This window comes from Schistocerca serialis, chromosome 1 (genome assembly GCF_023864345.2).
Source record: "Schistocerca serialis cubense isolate TAMUIC-IGC-003099 chromosome 1, iqSchSeri2.2, whole genome shotgun sequence".
In the NCBI taxonomy this organism is placed as follows: Eukaryota; Metazoa; Arthropoda; class Insecta; order Orthoptera; family Acrididae; genus Schistocerca; species Schistocerca serialis.
In genome coordinates this window covers 285,574,923-285,599,899 of record NC_064638.1, presented here as the reverse complement: position 1 = coordinate 285,599,899, position 24,977 = coordinate 285,574,923, and the positions used below count along the sequence as shown (strand labels likewise).

Below are 24,977 nucleotides of genomic sequence, written 5' to 3'. Positions count from 1 at the left end.
AAAACAACAACCTTTGAGAACAAAGACAATGTTGATTGCATTCTTTGATAGTAAAGGATTAGTTTACCATTGGTACGTTCCTCCCAGTCAAACAGTGTGCCAAACACTTTACATAGAAGTCTTGAAATTGTTGCACCAAGCAATTCAATGTCACTGCCCTGAATTGTAACATTCTAAGGAAAGGTTCCTTCTTCATGACAATGCAAGACCCCAAACTGCTTCATCTGTTACCGAGTATCTCACCAGACGTTCTGTTATCGCCATCTAATATTGCCATAGTAGCCTGACCTCTCATCTTGCAATTTTTTCTAGTTACTGCGAGTGAAAATGTGACTGAAAGGAAAGGTTCATCAAGATGTCTCAGACATCCAACAGGTTGTGACAAAAGTGCTTACAAGCATCGCAGCTGAAAATTTCCCTGCTTGCTTCCAAAACCTCTAGAAAAGTTGGCAACTGTGTATAGACAGCCAAGGGGACTGCTTCAATAGAGGCTAGTATCATTACTTGGTAAGGGCATTTTTCTATTTTTTTTAAAAAAGCTTGTCTAGAACTTTTTTTTGGCAAAGGGAGTGCATGTCATAATCATGCTCACTTTGGAATGCAAGACATTGATTACAACAAAGACTGAACACATCACGTGATTCACATTGCATGCACTGCTTTTTCATCAGTGGGTATTTGAGGAGGAGGTGGAACCAAGAAATAAAACAAATTCCTTTCATGCAGGAAGGCTAGTGATGGATTGGATGCTATGAACTTCATCCAAATAGTGTTTTGAATATGATGATCAACTGTCATCTAGGAGGAAGTGTCAGTTAGGATTGAGCACTTATTTTTTAAAACATTGTTACATTTGATTGACAATTTTATAGTTATGGACCTGACAGAACAATTTGCTATTACCAAGGTATTGTTAAAAATTGTAACAGGTGACAAGATGAGGTATTATGGCTGTGACCAAGAAACCAAATCCTAGCTGAGTCAGTGAAAAATTGATGCAAAACACACAATAACCGATATGAAAATAATGTTTCTTTGTTTATTTCTTCAACTGAAGCAGATAGTCCATAATGACTTTTTTATTCACAGGTACCACAGTTGAGCTGCATTAGAACCTTCCAGGTCTAAAATGAGTGCATGATGCAGTCTGGGAAAACTGACATGCATTATGCCAATCAAAGTATTAGATCCTCCACTGAAACATTCCCATTCACACATCAAAAGTGCAGCCTGTTTTAGGACAAAAGCAAAATACCGTAACAATGGTTTACATCCATCTTCTATGGATCTAGTACCCTGTGACTTTGCCCTGTTCTCTAAAATGAAAAACACCTAAGTGAGAAGTGTATTCAGGAGACAAAAGAGGTGAAACAAAAACTATTGAAAACCTCTCTACTTGCAGGAGGGGATTTTAGTTATTTTTGGTTCCCACTTGTACAAACAGTTACACAACCACCAGGAGCAGTCACATTAGCCAGCCAGCCAACACAATACTCAAACACATTTTACCACTTGTGTGTTGCTGCCAATGCTGAAGACATCAGATTCTTTCAAGTCCAGGAACACTAGACACTCCACTACCACCTCTCACTATGGCAACAGTGAACCATCCATTTCCATGTGAGAATGTATCGTTTCACAACAGATTATTGCTATGACCTGTTACTGACTTCATTGTTCCAACTGTTAACCTAACCTAACCGATTTTTCCAAACTCTACCCCTTTTCCTAAATCTTTCCATTTCTTTTCTTTCACTCCTCTTCCTACCCCTTCACCCTTTCTGCCAGAAGAAAAGGCCTTTGATTCCGAAAGCTTGCATATGTAAAACCATGACAATCAGTCTTCCCTTTCACCCCATCCAGTAAGTCTGCCTGACCTGGTGTTTTGGGTGACTTTTATAAACTCTACCCCTTTCCCTAAATGTCTCCAGTCCTTTTCCTTCACCCCTCTTCTATCCTTCCACCAGAACATGGAGCCACTGGCTCTGAAAGCTTGCACACATAAAACATTTTTTACATATGTGTTCTCTTGCCACTGCTTGGTGACTAGGTTTTTTTATCTATCCATAAACATTATACTGTCAAAAATTGATAATTTTCATTGTTAAGTAATCATCTACCTCCTTTGACATCACTACAGACCCAAGTCCAGCACCACATAAGATAACATTTTGGTTGCAAGACCACCACTTCCTCTTCAACCATCTGATGGCTGGGTTCCAGGTCGTGGTCAGTTCCACTGAGTGTGTTTTCACAATTATTTTTCCTTGACTGTTTAATTTATATTGTTATCCCAGAAATCATTTGTCCACTTGGTAATAGATTTCTTGTTGAATGCAAATTGGTGTCCATTTTCCAGAGCAAGTTCTGCTGCCTCCGATTTCTCAGGATACCACAGGCAGAAACTCCTCTTGTGTGCTGTTCAATAGTCAGAATAGCCACTCCAACATAAAACCATCCAACCCACATGGCATTTTGTATATCCCTGGCATTCTGAGCCCTATATTATCTTTCAAAGGCTACATGAGTTGTCAATTTTTGCTGGAGGCCAGAAGACTGAATCGATTTCATACCTCTTTAGATGCAAGCAGAATTTTCCTGCTACTGATCCGCAGAATTGAAAAATGCAAGCTTTTCCATGGTAGCTCAGTGCAACAGACTTTTGGCATCTGAAATAGCTTCTGCTTGACGTGCGAATGTCCTCAGAGCAGATCATTTCTGTGCTGGGTAGTGGTAAGTGGTAGTAGGCAGATGTCAGTACATGTTGGTGGGTTTTTAGTAAACAATGTGGCAGAGAAATACAGAGAACAAATGTGTCACTGATATAATGATAAAAGCACCTAGGCTTTACAGTAGCCATGGGCAGGGCAATGTCTTAAAAGTATTTCATAAACAGGTTGTCTATAACCGAAGCTATTGGCCTCCCATCACAATACCATCCATCTGGTTAAAATATTCTCAACCACACAAAAAACACAATAAGGTCAGAATTTGCTGAAATAAATCTACAAGTGTAATGAAAGAACTGGGAGCAGATCCGCAGTGTCTTTTATGGGAATGTGCGTGAATAACGAGACCACATCAAAGTTGACCACCACATTTTCTTCTGAAAGGTGCAAATGTTTGATTTGGCTGATGAAATGAATTTTATTCTTGATAGGAGTAACGAGACTGGCCACAACTTTTGCAAGCCTTTAAAAATTTCTTGACATATTTCACCTGCACTTTCACTTAGAATCTTGTGATCTGCTTGTTCCACACCATTTATTATGACAGCAGACCAGATAAGACTGTGGCAATGGTGATAATTCAACCCCTTGTAACTGTCTGACACTCACAGCTGTTGTATCGATAACTGCACATTCAGTTGTTTTATGTCCTGCCCCATGTTGTTTCGAAAGTTTTGTATTTCCACAGTTTTCCTCTGTGATGACATCAGCTGTGTTACTGTGGCTGCGTAAATCCAGTCCCAATTCAAAACTGGAAGTGATATAGTCAGCCACAGATGGATGGCCATTTGCTCACAGCCATTTGTATCCAACTGTTTTCTAATGTGATGTATCCTTTCCCATATCCTCTGTGATGATATCAGCTGTGGGACTGTGTCAATCAAGTCCCAATCCAAAATTGAAAGTGACTTGGTTAGCCAAAGGCAGATGGCCATTAGTCACAGCCATTTGTATCCAACTGTTTTCTTTCTGTAAAGTCAGTACTGCCATTAGACTGTTTTTTATTTGCAGTGTTACATTTTCACTACCAAGATTTCAGCTTAAAATGCCATTATCAAGTGTTTTAATGTTATATAGTGCCTAAGATGGCATAATGTCATATTTAAAATACACTATTAGACACATTGTCTACAGTTCAATACTTCTGGTAAAAGCCTACTGCTTTATTTTATCACTGAGTATACTCAGCAGTAGGCTTTTATCAGAAATATTGAACCTTAGACAATGTGTCTAATAGTGTATTTTAAATATGACAGTATGCCATCTTAGGCACTGTATAACATTAAAACACTTGATAATGGCATTTTAAGCCAAAATCTTGGTAGTGAAAATGTAACACTGCAAATAAAAAACAGTCTCATGATGGTACTGACTTTAAAGAAATATATTATGACTGTGGCCTCACATTATGAAAAAATTATCAACTGTTTTCTATTGTGATGTATCCTTTCCCACAGCAGGGCAAAGATGACACGACAAAATATTCTCTTGGTCACAGCAATGTTGATATGGTGGCTCACAAGGGCAAATTGTGGAACTGTCTTCTCATCATGGAAGCACAGTAGGAAGCTGAGAAAACTTAAAAAATTAGCCTTCTTGTGCACAGCTTTCTTCCACTTAGAAATACATTATGTACGAATGTGTGGTTTCAAAATGATATAAACAGATAAAATCGCATAACAGTCACCACTTGGCTGAAATCTTGTGGGTTTTAGCCACTTGACATGTCTGGAAGCTTGAGACAATTTTATCGGTACATATTGCCATGAAACCACACATTTTTACAGATGCGATGCTCTCTTTGATTTGCATAAATTATACATATTGTAGTCCATCTGCCTATTTCATGAGACTACAACAGAACAGTTTGATAAAATGCAGACCTTTTCTGGACAATGACTTAAACTATCACCGATGTCTTAGTTTGGCTGGTGTAAAGACATTTCTACCCAAAAAAGGGTCAAAATTGGCCTCATTGATGAATATTTGGTTGATCTAAATCAAACATATATTTGTGATCCTCACCGGGTGATTATACAGATCAGAAAATTTTGATAGGTAGTGCTAAGATGCTGCTACACTATAAAATGCCCAGCAAATACTTCTCTCAAAATCAAGAGCGAGGGTTGAGAACTAAGGGCTGTTGTCCTTTCCTGTTGAAGGCCACATACTCTCCAAATTCATCCAATTTTGGGTTTTCATATCAGAATCAGTTACGTGCGCAAGAAAGTTAAATACTCGAGGGTTTGAGTTCCCTAACATCAAAGAAAGGTGCAAAGTGTGCATAGTGAACATGTTGGGCAATAGTGCTAAGTATTTGGTAGGTTTCCCAGTTCTCATACTTAGTTCATGGGTCGCCATTATTTTGTAGAGATTCATCTAAAGAATTTTACTGTAGAACACGTCTCAGACTTCAACTGGTTCAAGAAATGCTTACAGGTTGCTTAACAGGTGATCTCACCACCAGAATATTTTAAGCAATTTAAACATTCTGAGGGTGCCTACACCATTTTGGCTCTACATATTGATACATCAGCTCTCACATTCAAATCCTGAAACAGCACTTCAGAATACGAATCACAGAGCTTGACCAAGCAGCTGAAAATGAAAATTCAGCAGGAAATCTATGACGTCCACCGAGGAGAAGCACATCAAAATATAAATATTTGATTCTTTGCACATATAACACACATGAGACCATTGTTGCTCCAGGAGAAGCATCAAATGGATCTCCACAAGGACTTTCATCTCTTTGCACAATTTCACTAAACAGTGAAAAACTTACATGTTTGTCATTGGCTCAGTTGAAATACTTCCAATCCCTACTGCTGCAAGTCAAAAGAGAAATGTTTATGTTTGTCTTTGGCTCAGTTAAAATATTTCCAATGCATATTGCTACAAGTCAAAAGACAACTGTTGTCTCGCCACGTGAAGTGATTTTCCTATCGTAAACTTCACAAGGTATGTGTAATGGGTTATTCCTACTATGCTTGTTTTCTTCATTTTGTTCATCTCTAGAATATATTCCAATTCTTTCATAACTTTTGACTCACAATGGTTAATTGTCAAGATCTCTATGAAGAATAGGCGTGCATTGGTGATCTGGCAATGAGAAACAAAGACTACAACAAACAAAAGAATTAGAAAATACTGTAAAACCATGTTGTTATTATGCAGTTTCGTGACAGCCAAAAAACTCATATCTTGTTCCTGTAAACAAAAAAATGAGCACTGTACATACAATTTTATTCTAAAACAGTTTATGTAATTCTCTACAGCTCACACAAAGCAACAGTAAGGTAATAGTCTGCTGTCAGATTATCTATCACAAACCTGCATCAGTGAGCTGAACACTGATAGTAACAACAGTGTACACATTTACAGCTTTCTTTAAAAAAATCTTGACTACAATATTATAGACATATTTCACTAACCATTCAGTAAGTAGTATTTTGTCAGCTTCAGTACAAGTAAATCATAGTGAATAGCAAGATTATGATTCATGTGATTCATGAATTCCAGGTCCTACTGTCAACATAGTTAAAAACCAGTGTTTCAGCAACAATTACTACTTACTGCTTCTGCAATAAGCTTTTTACACAGATTGTGAATGGGAACCAATCCTGAACTAAACAAGCATCACTACAGTTTTGTTCTAATGTAAATTATTCACCAGCCTAACACTTGCCACAAGCTTGTTGAAAGAATATTGATTCCTTTCTGACTGGGGCATCTCAGTTGACGTTTTGTGCAGAGGAAAAATGTGAAGCACAGCTGAAAATTTCATCCTATCATACTTGTGATCATGAGGCAAGTGCTAATAAAAATGAATCATCATCAGAGTGCACATCTTCCTCTTACATGCAAAATTGTAGAGTATAAGTATAATTGATTTGTGCCTACAACATGTTAATGTAGGTGAATTTGCATTAATAAATAACGGTTTGAAATCTACACTTCTACCACACATACCATAGAAGAACAATGAATGAATTAAATCTTATCTTGATACACAAATTACATGTTTTCTACCTTATAATAAGCAGGTTTCAAGAAAATTTTGAGTCTAATTCACACTGTTCAAATAAAGAACTTTTACAAGTGGACCATTGACATGCAGACAAACAGGGATGAAAAAATTCTCATTAGTGCTGTTTTATACTTGTAAACAACAGCAAAGTGCAAATGAGAAACTGTGGTTTGACAACATGGACATGGGTGCAGCTGACCAAAGTATATGGCTATCAGCAGAAAGAAGCAAATATTTTAGATGTGCACAGTGATTGGAGACCAGTTGTTAAAAACTCAAAATGGATAGTAAACGAGTCCAGTGAATACTGCAGAACAAAGCATGATGATTAAAGCAAACAAGATGCAAGTTATTACATAAAAAAAGATTTCACACTGACTTTAGTATTGTTTACAGTATTAACAGATCATAAAAAAATAGCTGTCAACTCATAATTGGTTTAAACACAGTTCTTTAATATACATGATCACCTTTGCAGCTGGTGTATCCTTCCCATGAAATGAAGAAGGAAGGAAACCTCATTTTTAATGTCTTGTTACCATAAATGCCAGACAACACAGCAGAAATGTGCAGGGATCAAAACTCAAATCTTTGAATTCTTCTAGTAAATTATGGAGCCCTCATACATTATAATGATGACAATGTAGGACTAAAAGAAACAACTCACAAAATAGTAGCAGTGTTGAGTTATTGACAGGCAAGCATAAAGAAACTACGATAGTTTCAGACAAATATTTTTAAGCTACACACACACACACACACACACACACACACACACACACACACACACACACACACACACACACACCACTTGCTGAACAGTAAAAGTTACATATTGGACCCACCTTGCATTTTTCAATATGGCATTGATGTAAACATTAGGCTGTGCTACTGATCGGTTCAATACCACAACCATTATTTGTTTCTCACATTCGTTGGCTTTGCCAACTCATGACCAAACTGTCACCTTTCAACATAACCTAGACCTCGGGGTGCATTACAGATCACCGCAACCAAGATTTCTGGGGGAGGTAGGTGGGTCCAATACCACAATTTAACTGCAAGAAGCCAAAACACTGAAGTGATTAATGGAGGATGAGCAACTTACTTCAAAATCATCCTCATACTCATATTCTTCATCATTCTCAATATTTGGTTCTTCTTTTGATGCTACCATAGTTGGGGGCATAAGAGGTACAGCTGAAGATGTAGAAGGTGTATTCAAAAACTTTTCAATTTCATCTTTCATTTTCTGCTTGTCAAATGTACCAACATCTTTTACAACTTTCACTTCCCTTGGGCTAAGGGTCCTGGTTCTTGTTCGGTCCCTACTGAGTTTCCGTGGTTGACTTCTCTGATGAGCCATATTTTCCTCAATGCTCTTGCGTGAGTGCCTTTCATAATCCTTTTTATGTGATGCAGCAGGCTCTGCATTGACTGCAGCAGACAATTCATTTGAATCAGTGGTGTTGGTGACTAATGATTGTTTGATTCCAGAAATGGATTCCTTCCCGTGTGTTCTTGATTTGCTTTCATTTCTTTGTAGCTTATTCTGATCTACCTGTCTATATGTGGTTGTTGACAATTTTTGTTGACTTCTTGAATCATATCTTGGAGAACTAGTAGAAGAGGCTGGAAATAATATCAATACAATTACAATTACTATTGAGTATTTAGTTATAACCAGAAAAATTACAAATACACAAAACTCAACTTAGAAAATGAATACTTTTAATATTTATGAACGAGTTCTATATCATGAAAATTAATACCAATACTTTTAAGTTCATACGACATTTCTGCTTGAAAGGTGACAACCTAACTGTCTTCCTCATGATATTTTATATTTATAATGGTCGTATTTGGGTACAAGATTTAATTACAATTTGTGAGAAAAATATTATATTATTAGGCAGAGAATATACCAATTTAATTTCTGCTCAATATCATTAGAACAAAATGAATGGAACAACCTTGTATTTCAACACTCAACATAAAAGAATTTCATTGCCTTTGAAATGTCCATGGCAATGGCAATACTGCAACTTAATTTACATGTTATTAAGAAGGAAGGAAGAAACATTAGTATGTAACATCCCTTTGATGAAGAGTCATTAGATACAGAGCATAAGTTCAGATCTGCTGTGCCTATTCTGAAGGAACCATCCCGGGATTTGCCTGAAGTGATTTAGGGAAGCCATGGGAAACCTAAATCTGGGTGGCTAGATAGGGATTTCGACCTCAGTACTACCATTAAACACAAGTCCAGTGTGTCTCTCAATCAGTTCTTAGGTGCATGCACATAGTGAGGCAATAAAAAGTATATTAATCCTCAGTTTTATACTACTGGTATGTGCAAACATTCTTATTCCATAAAATAGATAATTATGAATTAAATTGTTAATAATTGTGATGAATAGTGTAATGAGCAAAGTATGGTGCAGAAATGAGTCCATTTCAGTGGCTGTAAGATTTTTAATGCCCTCCCTTCAAGAATTAAGTGTTTGGTAGACGATGATGTCTTGTTTAAAAAAACCTTAAGGCAGTTCCTATTGCAAGGATCATTTTATACATTAGAAGAGTTCCTGAACTACAGTGTTTAACATTTCTTGTATTGTAAATTGCAAATGTATGCCCAAATTTGTATTGTAATACCGAATATTTTTATTGTAAACATATATTTTGCAGTATTTTTTTCTCTGTAACACTTATTATTTTGTAATCTTTATCTATCTCTAAAATGTATTTTTGTAGTGGGACCTAAGTTACTGTTTACTGTTTTTTGTTTTGTAATCTCTATCTATCTCTAAAATGTATTTTTTTGTAGTGGGACCTAAGTTACTGTTTTTGTTTTGTTTTATGTATTACCATAAATTCTGGCCAAAAGCTTGTAAAATTGACACGTTCCATATCCTGTGATAGTGTCACAACATGGATCACCAGAACAAGAGATAAATAAATGAATAAAAATATAAATAAATAAATGAAGGACAAATGTTCTGTGCCCAACATTAGATGGGTGATTTCACTATGCAGTACTCTTCTAACGACTGACTAATGTAATGTTGTTCAATTCACCATCAAACTCTATTTGCTGTTTATTAGCAAAATTCTTGTGCATAATTTTGAAAAGTAGTCTCACAGCAGGATTAATAATTAAAGGAAAGAAAAGAAACGAAACAACTGACATATACTAAATAATACGACATAAAGCGGAAAAATCTATGGGTTACTTGGCAGCTGTCATAACTAAGAACTTGCTTATTTTCAGTAAAAATGTAAACGGTTTGTAACAATGATATCTACTGGTTTAAATTAGCATATATGCGAATTGTCAGAATCAGTACATACTTATATATTACCGGCTCATAAAATTATAGCAAGTGTCACTCCGCCAGTGCGATCTCTGATTGAAATTTGACACTCACGTTTTAGAGAATTTGTCGTTTTTCTTGAGAGGCTGTGAGTAGACGTACGTAGCTCTCGAGATGATACGTCTGGTGGGCGGCGTGGTGTTGTAGATTTTTCAGCAGACTGTCCAGCGTTTCTTCTCTTCATTAATGTTTCCTTCAGTTTGTTTACATCATTACTTACATTTCTTGAAGACTTCTGTTTCAACGCATCTGTTGTATTCCTATTATCTCGTTTATCTAACGATATTCTATCGGATTTATCAATCTCTCGCTTTTTTACTGGCACATCATCTCCCCTTCGTAACGTCTTCTGTTGTGATCGGCTGTCATTCGTGCGCAGTGATGACGAGTCTCTACTTTTCGGTGTACGTTCGACAGTCGCTTTTTGATCTTCTTTGCGCTTGTCTTTATCATCTGCTGTTCTTTTGCCTTTAGTACCTTCTTGTCTAGAGTTGTGACTTTTACCTGGTGTCGTTTTCTTTGTGCCATCCTAGAAAATCAAAAGGAACATTTTTCACACATGTTTCACACTTAAGAAAGTTACGCGCCTATGGCGATAAAAGCAACAAGAAATCATACTCATGTTAACTTCTGGTGTATCACATACTTTGTCTGGGGGTGCTGGTTTTCTTGTGGACCCCTAAAGATAAAAAGAAGACAGTATATTCCACACAAACATAGAAAACGGATTAGATAATTGCTGTACGCTCATATAGTCTTCAATTTCTGTTTCTTACCCTATCTGGAGGCATTCTTCGCGATTATGTTCACCCTCCAATACTGCTTCTGAACAAGCACCATGTGCGACACTTTTGAGTGGAAATATGCTGAAACAAACGAAGAGCGCTGTTTATTGATCAAACAGACCAAGGAGGAATTATGAAGTAGCCTGATGCCTCTAATGGATTTCTACTCGTGAGAAGCAGAATTACAACTAAAATAATCTACAGATACTGACTTTGCTATCATCTAATTGCGATACAATACTCGTCTTGACATTGCATTAGAACTACCGCACTTTCTCCGCTGCGCTGTCTTTCGCGCAGCAAGAAACTGAAGGCCAGTTGCGCGCCACAGCATTGTAACGTGACAAGGGACCGACCAATAGCACAAAAGCAGGGCACGTGTCTTCCCGTTTGCATTCATGTCGCCAGAGCGGCGGAAAGTTAAGACTATATGAGCTTCCTAAGCATTTAAACGCTGCCTAAAATTTGTAATACCTATAGCCCATACTTACTTGTACCAAGGATGCAGCTGGTAGCACTCGAGTAATTTTTGACAGAGCATAAATTTTTGAATCATTGTTTCCCGCGAAACTTCCAAGTTACAATGCTGATATTCTGTAGGCTACATTACGCAATACATTGCATTTTTTATTGACACCAAGTGTGCTATTACCTCACACGAGCGACAAATCCTAGCAGGTCGTGCGATCTGTCCACAGATCACATGTATGTAGGCAAATTGCAGCGATCGATCGCTGACCCCTTGATATTCATATACAATTTCATGAATCGCATGCGACGTGTGACAATATGGCTGGCTGGCTACGATTCGTTTGTTTAAATGCAAAATGCATGGTTATCGTTTTTTTTATTTCGCTATGCCCATGGAAAGTAAGAACTTTTATGTTAGAATTTACAGTTATTCAATAATCACAATTCACTCTTAAAAGTGAAGTTGAAGCCAAGGCCAACAGTTATGTGAAGTAGAAATACAAATGCAATAACCACACATTTTGCAGTAATTAGCAATCTGAAGCTGTATGGTACAAATGAAAATTCCTGCCAAATCCAAAGCTACAGTCACAATATACACGGCTCCATCTGGCGATTTTGAGTTACTTATGTATCAACAAGACGCATTATTACAGTTTTTAACTTCTAAAGAGAATGAAGTAATATTAAGTGGCATACCTATTCTACAGCTGTGCCAGTACTTAATTCACTTGTCATTTCATATAACCCGGCCCCTCACAGAACTTACCAGAGTTGTAAACCAGCAGCGCTGCATTTAATAACATTTCTATAAACACATCTAGATTTCAAACCACTGCGTAAATAGTTGAAGTACACCAATAGGCCAATAAATGAAAAAGGAATTGACGACTTTAAGAAGTGCAGTTTTTGCGAAATACAGACCAGGAAGGTGTAGCACAACACACTTGGCGCCAACGAAACATGTATTGTGTAACCAAGCCTACAGTTCCCAAGATAAGCGTTTCAAAACAACTTTAATAAATGTCAATTCCAGTGTCTTTAAATATATTTTTGCAAGTGTTAGTGAACAACTGCCACAGCTGCTAAACAAAGCCGCTACGGTAGAGTAATAGACCTTAAGGAGCGTGACGTTCGAAATATTGAGTGAAATTCCTTGGTAGATCGCTAATGTGTGGCGGGTCGAATGGAGCGATCGATTGCACGCGATATAGTGAGCGATCCGTAGCTCGCGTGTGATACCATATAGCGCCCCCTAGACGGTCAATAATATTACATAAGAATAAATTGCAGTATTACTGATGTTCTCCCTACAATGCTCAGTAATACTGTCAATTGTATTGCCAATAATATTATGCAATAATAGTTGTTCGGAATGTCGGACGATGACGATGTTCCTGCTGTGATAATTGCCCTTGCTAGTTGCAAGCAGAAAAAAGGTGGATGAAAAATTGGTTAAAAGATCATTCACCTGTTAAGAGAACTGTGGTTGAACGAGAAAAGAAAGATTATCAGAACTTATTGCGTGTTGATGGTCCAACAATTGTTACGTTACTGGAAATTGCTCTACTTTGGCGTATCCTTAACTAAACGAAGCACACGTTTGGCGACAGCATCTCTGGAACATCGCTTGAATTTGAGCGCAACGGCCTGATTGCCTAAATGCTAATTATCTCGGAAACGGCACAATTTATCGAACTTTTTTCTTAACATTTATTTCTCAGTACAAACTACCCTGCAACACCCTTATAAGCTTTTCAGACTGTTTCTGACCACCCTGTTGCCTCTCCTATAAGTCGTCAGGTGCATTTTTCGGGTGTTTCAGCAGATACTTGGCAATTCAGTTTTTGCATTGTGTAGCTGGAGTCAGCCCAAACAAATAGTGCTCATCATGTCTTTCAAGAGACGCTGAGTGTCGTGGAAATTACGCCTTTTCGACTTTTTGTAATAGATCGTAGAGATACGTCAGCATAACTTTCCCTCCTTGCTTCTAGACCACATGATTTTATGATATTCCTTACTTTCTTATTCACTACCCTCATCATGAATCGTCTGTCCCTTCTTACGATTTGGAAACATTGTGGAGGCAGAAGATATACTTCCAGTGGCTAACGGCTCACCAGTTATTGAACTGTGCACTGTTCTTGACAAAAGAAAAAAACAAAACAAATAAGTATACAGATATATGTAACTGAAAACTATTATGAACTAACGAAAAGATATGGAGCGCTTAAACGGCGAAAAACGAAACACCACTCAGTGACAATAAAACTCAGTATACCGTAACGCTGATTTTTCGGATGGGCAATACTTCCACTGCTGATATGCGCCATGCCAAAGTGAGCATATGGCAGGACTACCTTCCCACTCCCCGCCTCAACCATCACTCAGTGCTCGTGTGGCGTGCTGCGCGAGAAACAATGGCGCAACCGCAACGCCGCGTGACCTGGCGCTGGCGCGTGTCGCGTCCCAGTCGCGTCGCGTCCAAATTTGCGCGGTCCCATTTGAACCTGTGAAGTAACAAAAACGCGCGCTGCGCTGCGTCGCGCCACACGCGCTATACGCGTCTCAATTTACGCCTGGCCTGTTATCTCCCTCAAACAATTTTACAGAAACTATTCACTGAAAATATATGAGTTTTGTCTTACTTGTAGCGTTATATGTCAGCTTCGTGACGAAGTGCCCATCAACTCGCTAATGACCGTTCTTATTGTGATGTACACATTTTAGTAAGACACTACGCAAAACTCAAAAAGTTTGCAACCAAAATTAGGGGTCGCTATGATTTTGCGTTTGGTGCGTATTACACTATATGTTGCTGCGTACGAAATTTAGTTAACATGCTGAATTTTTGTTTAGATTTGGGAGGAGGTCTCTATCTGCCTCCCATCTCGAGAAAATGGATCCCATGTAGCGCGCTCACTTCCGATCTCACGCCCGCGAGAATGAAATACTCGCAACATCTCTCATATCTCCTAAACCGCTCGAGACATCGAAACGAAAGTTTGGCTAATGATAGCACACAAGGAGGAGAGTGTTTTATCAATTCTTAAACACACGGAACTTTCTTACCTATGGCGATATATCAGTACTTATACTTCCCTTTTTATTTATTTCACTCCAGTGACTGTAATTTTTTAAGAGTTATCGACAACTAGCGAAACAAGAGCTTCCTAAAATATGAAATTTCTTCTTTAATGTTACTGCAAACCGACACTATGTGCTTTTTCGTAAGCTACTGAGCTCTGTGGTTGCCAATTACTTGTTTAATGAGGCACTCCGTTTCGGAATTCTGTCTCAATAGCTGCTGTAAGATGAGTTTGGCAAATTATACTGTGACAAAGGAAGTACAATTAAACTATTCACCAAGAGAAATGTGGCCGTTACTCACAAACTGTGATGCTTCTTCGAATGAGAAAAGATTAACAACTCACAAAAAAATAGATTGCCAATTCCGTTGGAATTTCGGTGGAAACCACGTAACCCATCGTATTTTTAACACTGAGCGACTGGAATGGAAACTTGGCCAAGGATTTTATTCCTTCTCTTGATCTGAGCAGTATTAAAATAATGACGAGCGTTCCTTCAGGCGGAATGATAGGCACATGCCAGTTACTGGTTACTCACCTACGGCTTGCCAAACTGACAATGTGTGATCGCGAATAAAATAGTTGTTACTGAGAAAAATAAACTGATCTGTCGCACAAGACAACGGTCAGTGTATTGTCAGCAGCGGAGGATACTGCGCGCGACAGGAATGCACAAGCTAGCCATGTGTGCCTTGTGAGTTGGAGTTCGAAAAACATTGTCATGAAAGTAGATCTGCCTTTGTCGGCAGTACATTTCAACAAATTAAATATATCTAATCGTAACATTCTTTTAGGATATTCCTACTTTCGCAATAATACCGACCATTTTCTTCATTTGTGTAGCCTGTTGTATAATTAGTTTATTAATGCTGATAATGTGCATGCAACAATTGAAATGCATTTTCTCATCACGGCGAACCAATTAAAACATCGTTATTTGTGACTGCTTTTCGACTGTTTGTAGCTTGCAGTGGAAATGTGATGTTCACATGCATGTAGTACAGTGTGTCGTATTACATTATTACATCCGTATCCAAGTAATCACAGTGATACTTCTATACTTCAATCTTGGACGCTTTATACCAGGAGCACAAAGAGATCACAACTGTGGAGATTATCCCTTTCTAAATTTTTGTAGCAGATCGTACAGATACGCCAGCATACTAGGCAGCGAGAAGATAATCTCGTTTTACTTTCCTACCTTGATTCTTAATCACATGATTTTAAAATATTCTTTGCTTCCTTATTCACTACCCTCTGTCCCTTCTTACGATCTGAAAACATCGCGGAGGCATATGATACAATTCCAGCCTAAGGCTAGGCGCAAATTGAGACGCGTATAGCGCGTTTTTGTAACTTCACAGGTTCAAATGGGGCAGCGCAAATTGCGACGCGACGCAACTGGGACGCGACACGCGCCTGCGCCAGGTCGCACGGCGTTGTGTTCGCTAGCACCGTGGGAAATTTGAGGTGGGGAGCGGAAAAGTAGCCCGGCCATATGCTCACATCGGAACGGCGCATATGAGCAGTGGTAGTATTGCCCATACGATAAATTTTGCCTTACTGTGTACTAAATTTTATTGCCTTTGGGTAGGTGTTTCGTTTTTCCCCATTTCAACGCGCGAGCTTTCTTCATTAGTACATTATACTTTTCTGTTATTTATATCTGTATAGTTTTGTTTTGTTTTGTTTTTCTTCTGTCAAGAAAAATGCATACTTCAGTAACTGATGAGCCATTGGCTGCTGGAATTGTATCATATGCCTCCGCGATGTTTTCAGATCGCAAGAAGGGACAGAGGGTAGTGAATAAGGAAGCAAGGAATATTATAAAATCATGTGATTAAGAAGCAAGGCAGGAAAAAGTGAAACACGTTCCGAGGCATCAAGGGATCACCAATTTAGTATTGGAGGGCAGCGTGGAGTGTAAAAATCGTAGAGGGAGACCAAGAGATGAATACACCAAGCAGATTCAGAAGGATGTAGGTTGCAGTAAGTACTGGGAGATGAAGGAGCTTGCACAGGATACAGTAGCATGGAGAGCTGCATCAAACCAGTCTCAGGACTGAAGACCACAACAACAACATGGCTAAACACTAGCTGAAGTTTTGTTTACAGTGCAACGACACTGGCAGGAGATGCAACGAGACTGGTTCTCGAAATACGTACAGTACGTCAGTTTTCTGAGAGGCCACCGTTACATAACTGAGCAGGTTTCTGCGACTTTAATACCACAAAAATTGTGGCACCCAGTATCTTGGATAATGACGCTGTTGTTTAAGCGTGAAATAACTGCTCACGATTTGGATTATGAAGTTACTTTTCGCCGACTGTACTGCTAAGCGAAAGGCTGATGATGGTGGTTAAAATGGTTCAAATGGCTCTGAGCACTATGGGACTCAACTGCTGAGGTCATTAGTCCCCTAGAACTTAGAACTAGTTAAACCTAACTAACCTAAGGACATCACAAACATCCATGCCCGAGGCAGGATTCGAACCTGCGACCGTAGCGGCCTTGCGGTTCCAGACTGCAGCGCCTTTAACCGCACGGCCACTTCGGCCGGCTGATGGTGGTTAACATTTTATATTGCGTAAATTATGAAGGTGAAAAGTTGTGAGAGTTTGCGGCTATTATAGTTAAATCGTTGCATGACACATGTACTTCTAAAATTTTCAAAGTAAAATGATTTGTCTGATTTTTCTGAATTGAGATTTCTAGGGAGTTGTGCTAAGACGATGTATAAGCACAATTTAAATAATTGCTAATTGTTAAATTAAAACATTTTACATATTTCACTGTCACTGTTGTTAATAATTAAATCCTAGGCAGCTGTGCACCTTAAAACTATGGGCGATGCTGTTTATACTTACCATCTGTGTGTTTGTGTATAAAGGGTGGGGGATGGAGGGGGGGGGGGGGGGGGAGATACAGTTCAAAAAATGTTCAAATGTGTGTGAAATCTTATGGGACTTCACTGCTAAGGTCATCAGGCCCTAAGCTTACACACTACTTAATCTAAATTATCCTAAGGACAAACACACACAACCATGCCCGAGGGAGGACTCGAACATCCGCCGGGACCTGCCGCACAGTCCATGACTGCAGCGCCTTAGACCGCTTTTTTTTCCCTTCCATTTTGTTCGATATATTTCGTTGCGTTTGGTCTGTGCGGACGTCGCAAGACATCCGTGCAAGTTGATCGTTGATTCTTTGACTCCGTTTTTCTATTATAGAGAGCACGCAGCCCTCTGACCGAACACGCTGAGCTACTGTGCCGGCTGTCGGCTAATTCCGCGCGGCAGATACAGTTCCTATGGACATGCGGCATATTAAATGAAAGTAGTTTATATCAACAAAGGATGTACGGAGGGTCATAGATGCCCTCTCCCCCCTCCCCCCCCCCCCCATCTCCTCCACGACCCAGATCCCCGGCTCCCCAGCATTAACCCCCCTTGATCGAGTGACAGTTGTGCGCAGAGACACACATGTAGAGATGGAATGTGCTAACATTTATCCGGTATTGAATACACTTTAGGTACCTTTTCGCTTCCATATTCGTTGACTCGCCAACTCACAACCAAACTATCGCATTCCAGCCTAACCTAGATTTCAGGCTAAGCTACAGATCAGTCTGTCACCATAACCAGGTCTTTTTTTCTTTCACATTCGTTGGCTCCGCCACATAGATGACAGCAACGTTCAATCTAACCTAGACCTCTCGATCAGATAGGTCAGTCATCACAACCTGGTGCCTGTATACTATCTGTGAAGAGTCGCTTATACCAGCAAGAGTCCCAGGCTCTGCAGAAACGTCTCTTCACAGAAGTTTCATTCCGCGCAAGTGCTCGAACAGCCCCAACCCCCCTTCCCCACCGCTCTTCCACTCTATGCTCCTTGGATCCGTGCCTGTAGGGAGGCAACGAACTTAGCCATAGAACACATCTATCTGCCATTTGTTCCACCAGCTTCAAAAGACGTGTGAGTCCAAAGACTAAGTTGATTCCTAAATGAGCCTTAGATTTCTCCTGTAACACTATAAATGTTGTCAAAACTGCATTGTAGGCGTTGGAGACTGCTTTGAAGACAAACAAACGTACTCCGTTTGTATATTCTGTTTTATTGTTTTGTGTTACGACTGACGGAAATACTGTACACTGCAGACGTACCTTGACACCCGGCTATCCTGGTAAGCCAGAAAAGATCACCCACGCTGCGCGCTATCCCTCGTCCGTAGTCTACGCTGTTTCCGTGTTCACTGGCGCAGTTCCCTATTGTGCACCTGGCTACCAGCTGCCACTGCTTCCTCCGCCATCGGTCAGAGACAGCTGCTGTCGTCGGTTACCTGGCGACGGCACCCGCATCCATTACTGACTGCGTTTGTATCCTCAAGGCCGCGCCACGTGCTTGGCGTCAAACGGCTTTCTCTCTCCTTTTGCTTCAATGCGCGGTCTGGAGAGCATTTCTGCAATTAGTAATTCTTCTCTGGCTGTCTTGTGACAACGATGGAAACGAGTAATTTGTAGTGACGAATCACACTGTACCCAATGGCAGTTCGTTGGAAGGGTTTGGGTATCGCGTTTTTTAAAATCTTTTTTTTAATCTCATCTTGTTCGCTTTTGATCGTTGCATCTGCTCGGGGCGGACGTCGTAAGACAACTGTGTAAGTTCGTTATTGACCGATTAACTCAGTTCTTTTTATTACAGAGGGCACGTAACTCTCTGACCGAACACGCTGAGCTACCGTGCCGCCACACCGCACCGACGGACCACGATCAAAAGACCCCGACCTTTGTCCCCTATCCTCTGTCCCGTGTCCGGTTACGTGACACTACAATAGTCAAATATATTATTTCCAAACATGACCATCATGCATTACAATCTTAAAATACGCAAAACTAAATACCTTATATTATTTTGTAGACAATCATCAGATTATTTACATATTTAAGGGTACTCCACTTTTTGGCAGTTTCACCCCTTTTCTTTTGTTTAATCACGTCTTTGCCTAAAAGGTGTGGCATACGAAATACTCATTTTGCTCTACATAGATCGAAAACTGAACAGTACCTTCACAATAAAAGACAATAACTTATTATGCAGAGGTTCTCAAACATCCTTACAACTTAATTTTTGTATAAAACATGTTCTTTAATGTCCAGAATATTATCCCTGCTACTATGCTTTAAATTTGAGTTTTGAACTATTTTGAAGAGTTCTTATATGGAGTACTCCTATTTTTGTGATCAGATACCCAGCAAATCCAATGATTAGCGAAACAAGCACACCTTACATTATTAACATATGTACCATGTTATGCACTGAGACATAGGCAATTATGTAACTAAGTAATTCAATGTCAAACGGTTATATGCTGCCTCCTCTCTTTATTAAGAATGTGGCTCCATAAATATATTGACTTGTGCTTGCTACACCCCAACTGTTCTTCCACAGTACACATTACCACATCCAGCAAATTAGTTATACTATTATAGTATCCCTTGTAACGTCACAAAACTACTGACGAAAGTGCGATGAATAAGTAAAAGGATAAATAAGGAGATATACAAGGTGTTCAGAAATTCCCTTTAAAACTTCTAGGTCCTGTATAGGGGATTTTGAATAGAAACCCATGTCTGGAAAGGTACCGTTTCGTTCTGCGACGGTTTGATTTCAAATGTGTAACGCCGCCACGTGTGCTGGAAAAAAGAGAAAAGTTTCAGAGCTGCTTTTCCTGGTATGCAATAGGGTTAACAGGATGACGTGTGCTACGTGTATTACTCCTACGAACTCCTTCTTGTGGGGTCGCATGCAAAGTTTAATTTGCCAGACTCGTGTAGAGACAGAGGAAGTTCTGGCCGCTACAATAGGAATTGAAGAGACACCAGGTGGGATGAAGAGTGTGTACCACAACATGCTTCGTAGGTACAATGCCTGTAGCAACGTTGGGGGTTGCCACATCGACCCACTGATGTAATGCATCAGAACCGTTCTGTACATACAGTATTTTGGGTTCTTTTTTTGTTTTGGAATAGTGTAAATGAAACCTGGTAGTCAAGGGAAGGCAGGATTCGGTTACGATTGTGGACGGGGCCATAATCAGTTACTATTGGTTGCCTTTGAAAATATTTGTATGGAGTGTAGCCATGTATGGAAGTGAAACATGGACGATAACTAGTATGGACAAGAAGAGAATAGAAGCTTTCGAAATGTGGTGCTACAGAAGAATGCTGAAGATAAGGTGGGTAGATCACGTAACTAATGAGGAGGTATTGAATAGGATTGGGGAGAAGGGAAGTTTGTGGCACAACTTGACTATAAGAAGGGATCGGTTGGTAGGACATGTTTTGAGGCATCAAGGGATCACAAATTTCGCATTGGAGGGCAGCGTGGAGGGTAAAAATCGTAGAGGGAGACCAAGAGATGAATACACTAAGCAGATTCAGAAGGATGTAGGTTGCAGTAGTTACTGGGAGATGAAGAAGCTTGCACAGGATAGAGTAGCATGGAGAGCTGCATCAAACCAGTCTCAGGACTGAAGACCACAACAACAACATTGGTTGCCTTTTACAGTTACACACAATTTATTTTAAACCAGCAATTACAGACTTAACAATAAATAAAAATACCACAAGTTATTAGTGAAGGAATAAAAAACTGTGTAAATAATAGTGTTTTCAGTGAGTTAGAATTTAGAAAATCACCATTAAATACAGATAATGTTTTAAAAGCAAGCCACTGTGATCTGGGCAGAAGGCCTTACACGCCAGGAATGGCAATAAATTAAGAATTGTTTAAAACTCGCTGCAACTTACAAATTACAGGCATTGAAATATTAAAGGCAAGTAGCCACAAACACAGCAGAAGACATCAGACGCCAGGACTGGCTGTAAATAAGGTTTTAAGGCTAACTGCTAAAATACAAACATCAAATTAGAATTTTAAGGCAATTGACCACAATCACGGCTGAAGGCCTTACACGCCAGGAACGGCAATAATATAAAAAATTTAAAAACCTGCTGTCGAACAGCAAATACAGTATCAAAGGTTAATTTAAAAAAACAAGCAACTGATCACCAAACGGATGAAATAAGATGATGGTAAACTTTGTACACAACCCTTAACATCCACTAACACTACACTGCTAGACTTATTCCAGAGGGCGACCAGAACTATTAACTAGACATATAAACCTTCAATGCAGGCATTACAAGGTATTTTAATAAATAATACAATAATAAAACAAAAGGACTAAAGGAGCGTTACACTGAACTACTGGCCATCAGACCTCCTTTTAGAACACACATATCTTACAAGAACCAAGGGGCTACAGACGGTGCTCCAGGAATCGACCTGTGAGAAGGTCCGGCAACAAACACTTCCGCGAGCGATGAGATAGGCAGCCAAGAGTTGCATTCACTTCATAAGATGGTAACTCAGACTAACGAATGGCTAATGATAATCGTGCTGACGCTACCTGACGTCCGATAAACCAAATGCAACGATGGAATAATACGCCAAAGCCGGAACCGGCGGTCTGCTCTAAGTCCCCAGAATACTGTGTTTAGAACGCCCAGAACGAGAAAGGAATCACTACCACGAGAGTAGAAGAATCACCAACCGGCCTACAATCAAGAAAGATGTCAAAACTAGACGCCATACCGGACAGCAGCGGCAAGGCGAGGAAACGTGTACACTACCGTTACATAAACTAACTCCCAGGGCAGGTAACTGGGGCGCTAGATGTCACCAGGCAGGAAAAATACCGTTGGTTTAACTTAACAAATTGTAACAAGTTGAACGCAGTAAATATACTCCTGGAAATGGAAAAAAGAACACATTGACACCGGTGTGTCAGACCCACCATACTTGCTCCGGACACTGCGAGAGGGCTGTACAAGCAATGATCACACGCACGGCACAGCGGACACACCAGGAACCGCGGTGTTGGCCGTCGAATGGCGCTAGCTGCGCAGCATTTGTGCACCGCCGCCGTCAGTGTCAGCCAGTTTGCCGTGGCATACGGAGCTCCATCGCAGTCTTTAACACTGGTAGCATGCCGCGACAGCGTGGACGTGAACCGTATGTGCAGTTGACGGACTTTGAGCGAGGGCGTATAGTGGGCATGCGGGAGGCCGGGTGGACGAACCGCCGAATTGCTCAACACGTGGGGCGTGAGGTCTCCACAGTACATCGATGTTGTCGCCAGTGGTCGGCGGAAGGTGCACGTGCCCGTCGACCTGGGACCGGACCGCAGCGACGCACGGATGCACGCCAAGACCGTAGGATCCTACGCAGTGCCGTAGGGGACCGCACCGCCACTTCCCAGCAAATTAGGGACACTGTTGCTCCTGGGGTATCGGCGAGGACCATTCGCAACCGTCTCCATGAAGCTGGGCTACGGTCCCGCACACCGTTAGGCCGTATTCCGCTCACGCCCCAACACCGTGCAGCCCGCATCCAGTTGTGTCGCGACAGGCGTGAATGGAGGGACGAATGGAGACGTGTCGTCTTCAGCGATGAGAGTCGCTTCTGCCTTGGTGCCAATGATGGTCGTATGCTTGTTTGGCGCCGTGCAGGTGAGCGCCACAATCAGGACTGCATACGACCGAGACACACAGGGCCAACACCCGGCATCATGGTGTGGGGAGCGATCTCCTACACTGGTCGTACACCACTGGTGATCGTCGAGGGGACACTGAATAGTGCACGGTACATCCAAACCGTCATCGAACCCATCGTTCTACCATTCATAGACCGGCAAGGGAACTTGCTGTTCCAACAGGACAATGCACGTCCGCATGTATCCCGTGCCACCCAACGTCCTCTAGAAGGTGTAAGTCAACTAGCCTGGCCAGCAAGATCTCCGGATCTGTCCCCCATTGAGCATGTTTGGGACTGGATGAAGCGTCGTCTCACGCGGTCTGCACGTCCAGCACGAACGCTGGTCCAACTGAGGCGCCAGGTGGAAATGGCATGGCAAGCCGTTCCACAGGACTACATCCAGCATCTCTACGATCGTCTCCATGGGAAAATAGCAGCCTGCATTGCTGCGAAAGGTGGATATACACTGTACTAGTGCCGACATTGTGCATGCTCTGTTGCCTGTGTCTATGTGCCTGTGGTTCTGTCAGTGTGATCGTGTGATGTATCTGACCCCAGGAATGTGTCAATAAAGTTTCCCCTTCCTGGGACAATGAATTCACGGTGTTCTTATTCAATTTCCAGGAGTGTAGTAAAAAGAAGTCGAGGAAAGCTATTCAGATCCGCCTTCCCCAAGCACTCCACTCGCTGCTCTTCGCCTCGGCGACACTACGAGCAGCAACACGAACCAAAGTCACTGTAGAATCGCGATGTATCACAATGGTGGAGGTTTCTCTACTTGGACTGAAATGCACTCATCTTAAGGCTTGCTGGACCCGGTTTACGACGAGGTCGTGCACCCTCGTGACCACAGCCCTTCCATGCGGCAGTCCATGCGTGCCGCCAGCGGTCCCGTCGTGTTCTGGCACTGCGCGGACCTGGCTTCCCCTGAGTCCCCAACCGAACTGCTACACTCACACGACACGGAAAACCGACAACGTCGCCCCAAAGATAGGGCAACAGTTACTACATATCGATAACCGCCGCTGCTGCCACTAGCGGACAGGCAACGCTTGCGAAACCGAGTGACGCCAGTTAACACGAGCAGAAGACAAACAAGCGCAACCATGCTAACTAAACGATACCGTCTGGCCTCCAACAGAGGGCGGAAACCTACAAACAACACCAACGCGAGCCGCAGCACGGCTCAGTAAACATGTGTTGTTTCAGTCTTAATACAAACAAATGAGGTTAAGTAATAAATGGATGTTCCCTTTCGAACTGTTACATAATAATTGTAATGCGTCAAGCCTAATTCAGTTCCTCAAGCAGAAGTGGATGACACCTGTAGATGGGATATTAAAATCTCTAAATCGGTCGTGGTTTAAATAAACATTAGCATAACTGAAGCGGATCTCTCTAAATTAATCAAAAGTGGATGCGTTAAACATCTGAAATGAAAGCGTCGTAGAAGGAAAACGGTACGTTTCCGGACATGGGTTTCTATTCAAATTATTATGTACTCACTCCCCTATACAAGTCCTAGAAGTTTGTAACGGAAATTTTCAAACACCCTATAAAGGGGCGATCAAAAAGTTTCCGTTCGGAGGCCGTGCAGTCCAGAACCGGTATGTGAATCAGGCAAAACTGCCGTGAACACCAGGCGCACCAGGTTGAAGATGCCGGCGTAGTAGAACACCGTGTCCTGCTGTGTGAAGAAGTTTCTAACTGCTTGCTGCATATTCTTGTCCAAGAGGAACAGTCGACCCTTCAAGGCCTTTTTTAAGCGGCCCATGGCCTGATAATCGCGAGAAGAGATGTGGGCTATGAGGCGTTACGACATTTGAGGAGTGCCGGAACAAAACCCGATAAATCCACTTTTGCTGTATTCGCGTGTTTAACCTGCAGGGGGGAGATACGG

At 41.0% G+C, this 24,977-nt stretch overlaps 1 protein-coding gene across 2 annotated transcripts in view; it reads right to left on the bottom strand.

Moving 5' to 3' along the window:
- Window positions 1-18,756, bottom strand: part of LOC126468286 (cytoplasmic dynein 2 intermediate chain 1) — a 185,851-nt gene extending 167,095 nt beyond the window's left edge. Inside the window, exons 1-5 of one of the 2 annotated variants that reach the window (XM_050096537.1) lie at window positions 18,643-18,756; window positions 10,910-10,999; window positions 10,780-10,812; window positions 10,188-10,662; window positions 7,868-8,391 (exon numbers count right to left, since the gene is read on the bottom strand). In XM_050096537.1, the coding sequence (XP_049952494.1) occupies window positions 7,868-8,391; window positions 10,188-10,662; window positions 10,780-10,812; window positions 10,910-10,924 (1,047 nt within the window). In that variant the 5' untranslated portion in view covers window positions 10,925-10,999; window positions 18,643-18,756. Of the gene's footprint in view, window positions 1-7,867; window positions 8,392-10,187; window positions 10,663-10,779; window positions 10,813-10,909; window positions 11,000-11,130; window positions 11,179-18,642 lie in introns of those variants that run through there. The other variant, XM_050096538.1, reaches the window with a different exon arrangement.
- Between the last annotated feature and the right edge of the window lie 6,221 nt (window positions 18,757-24,977).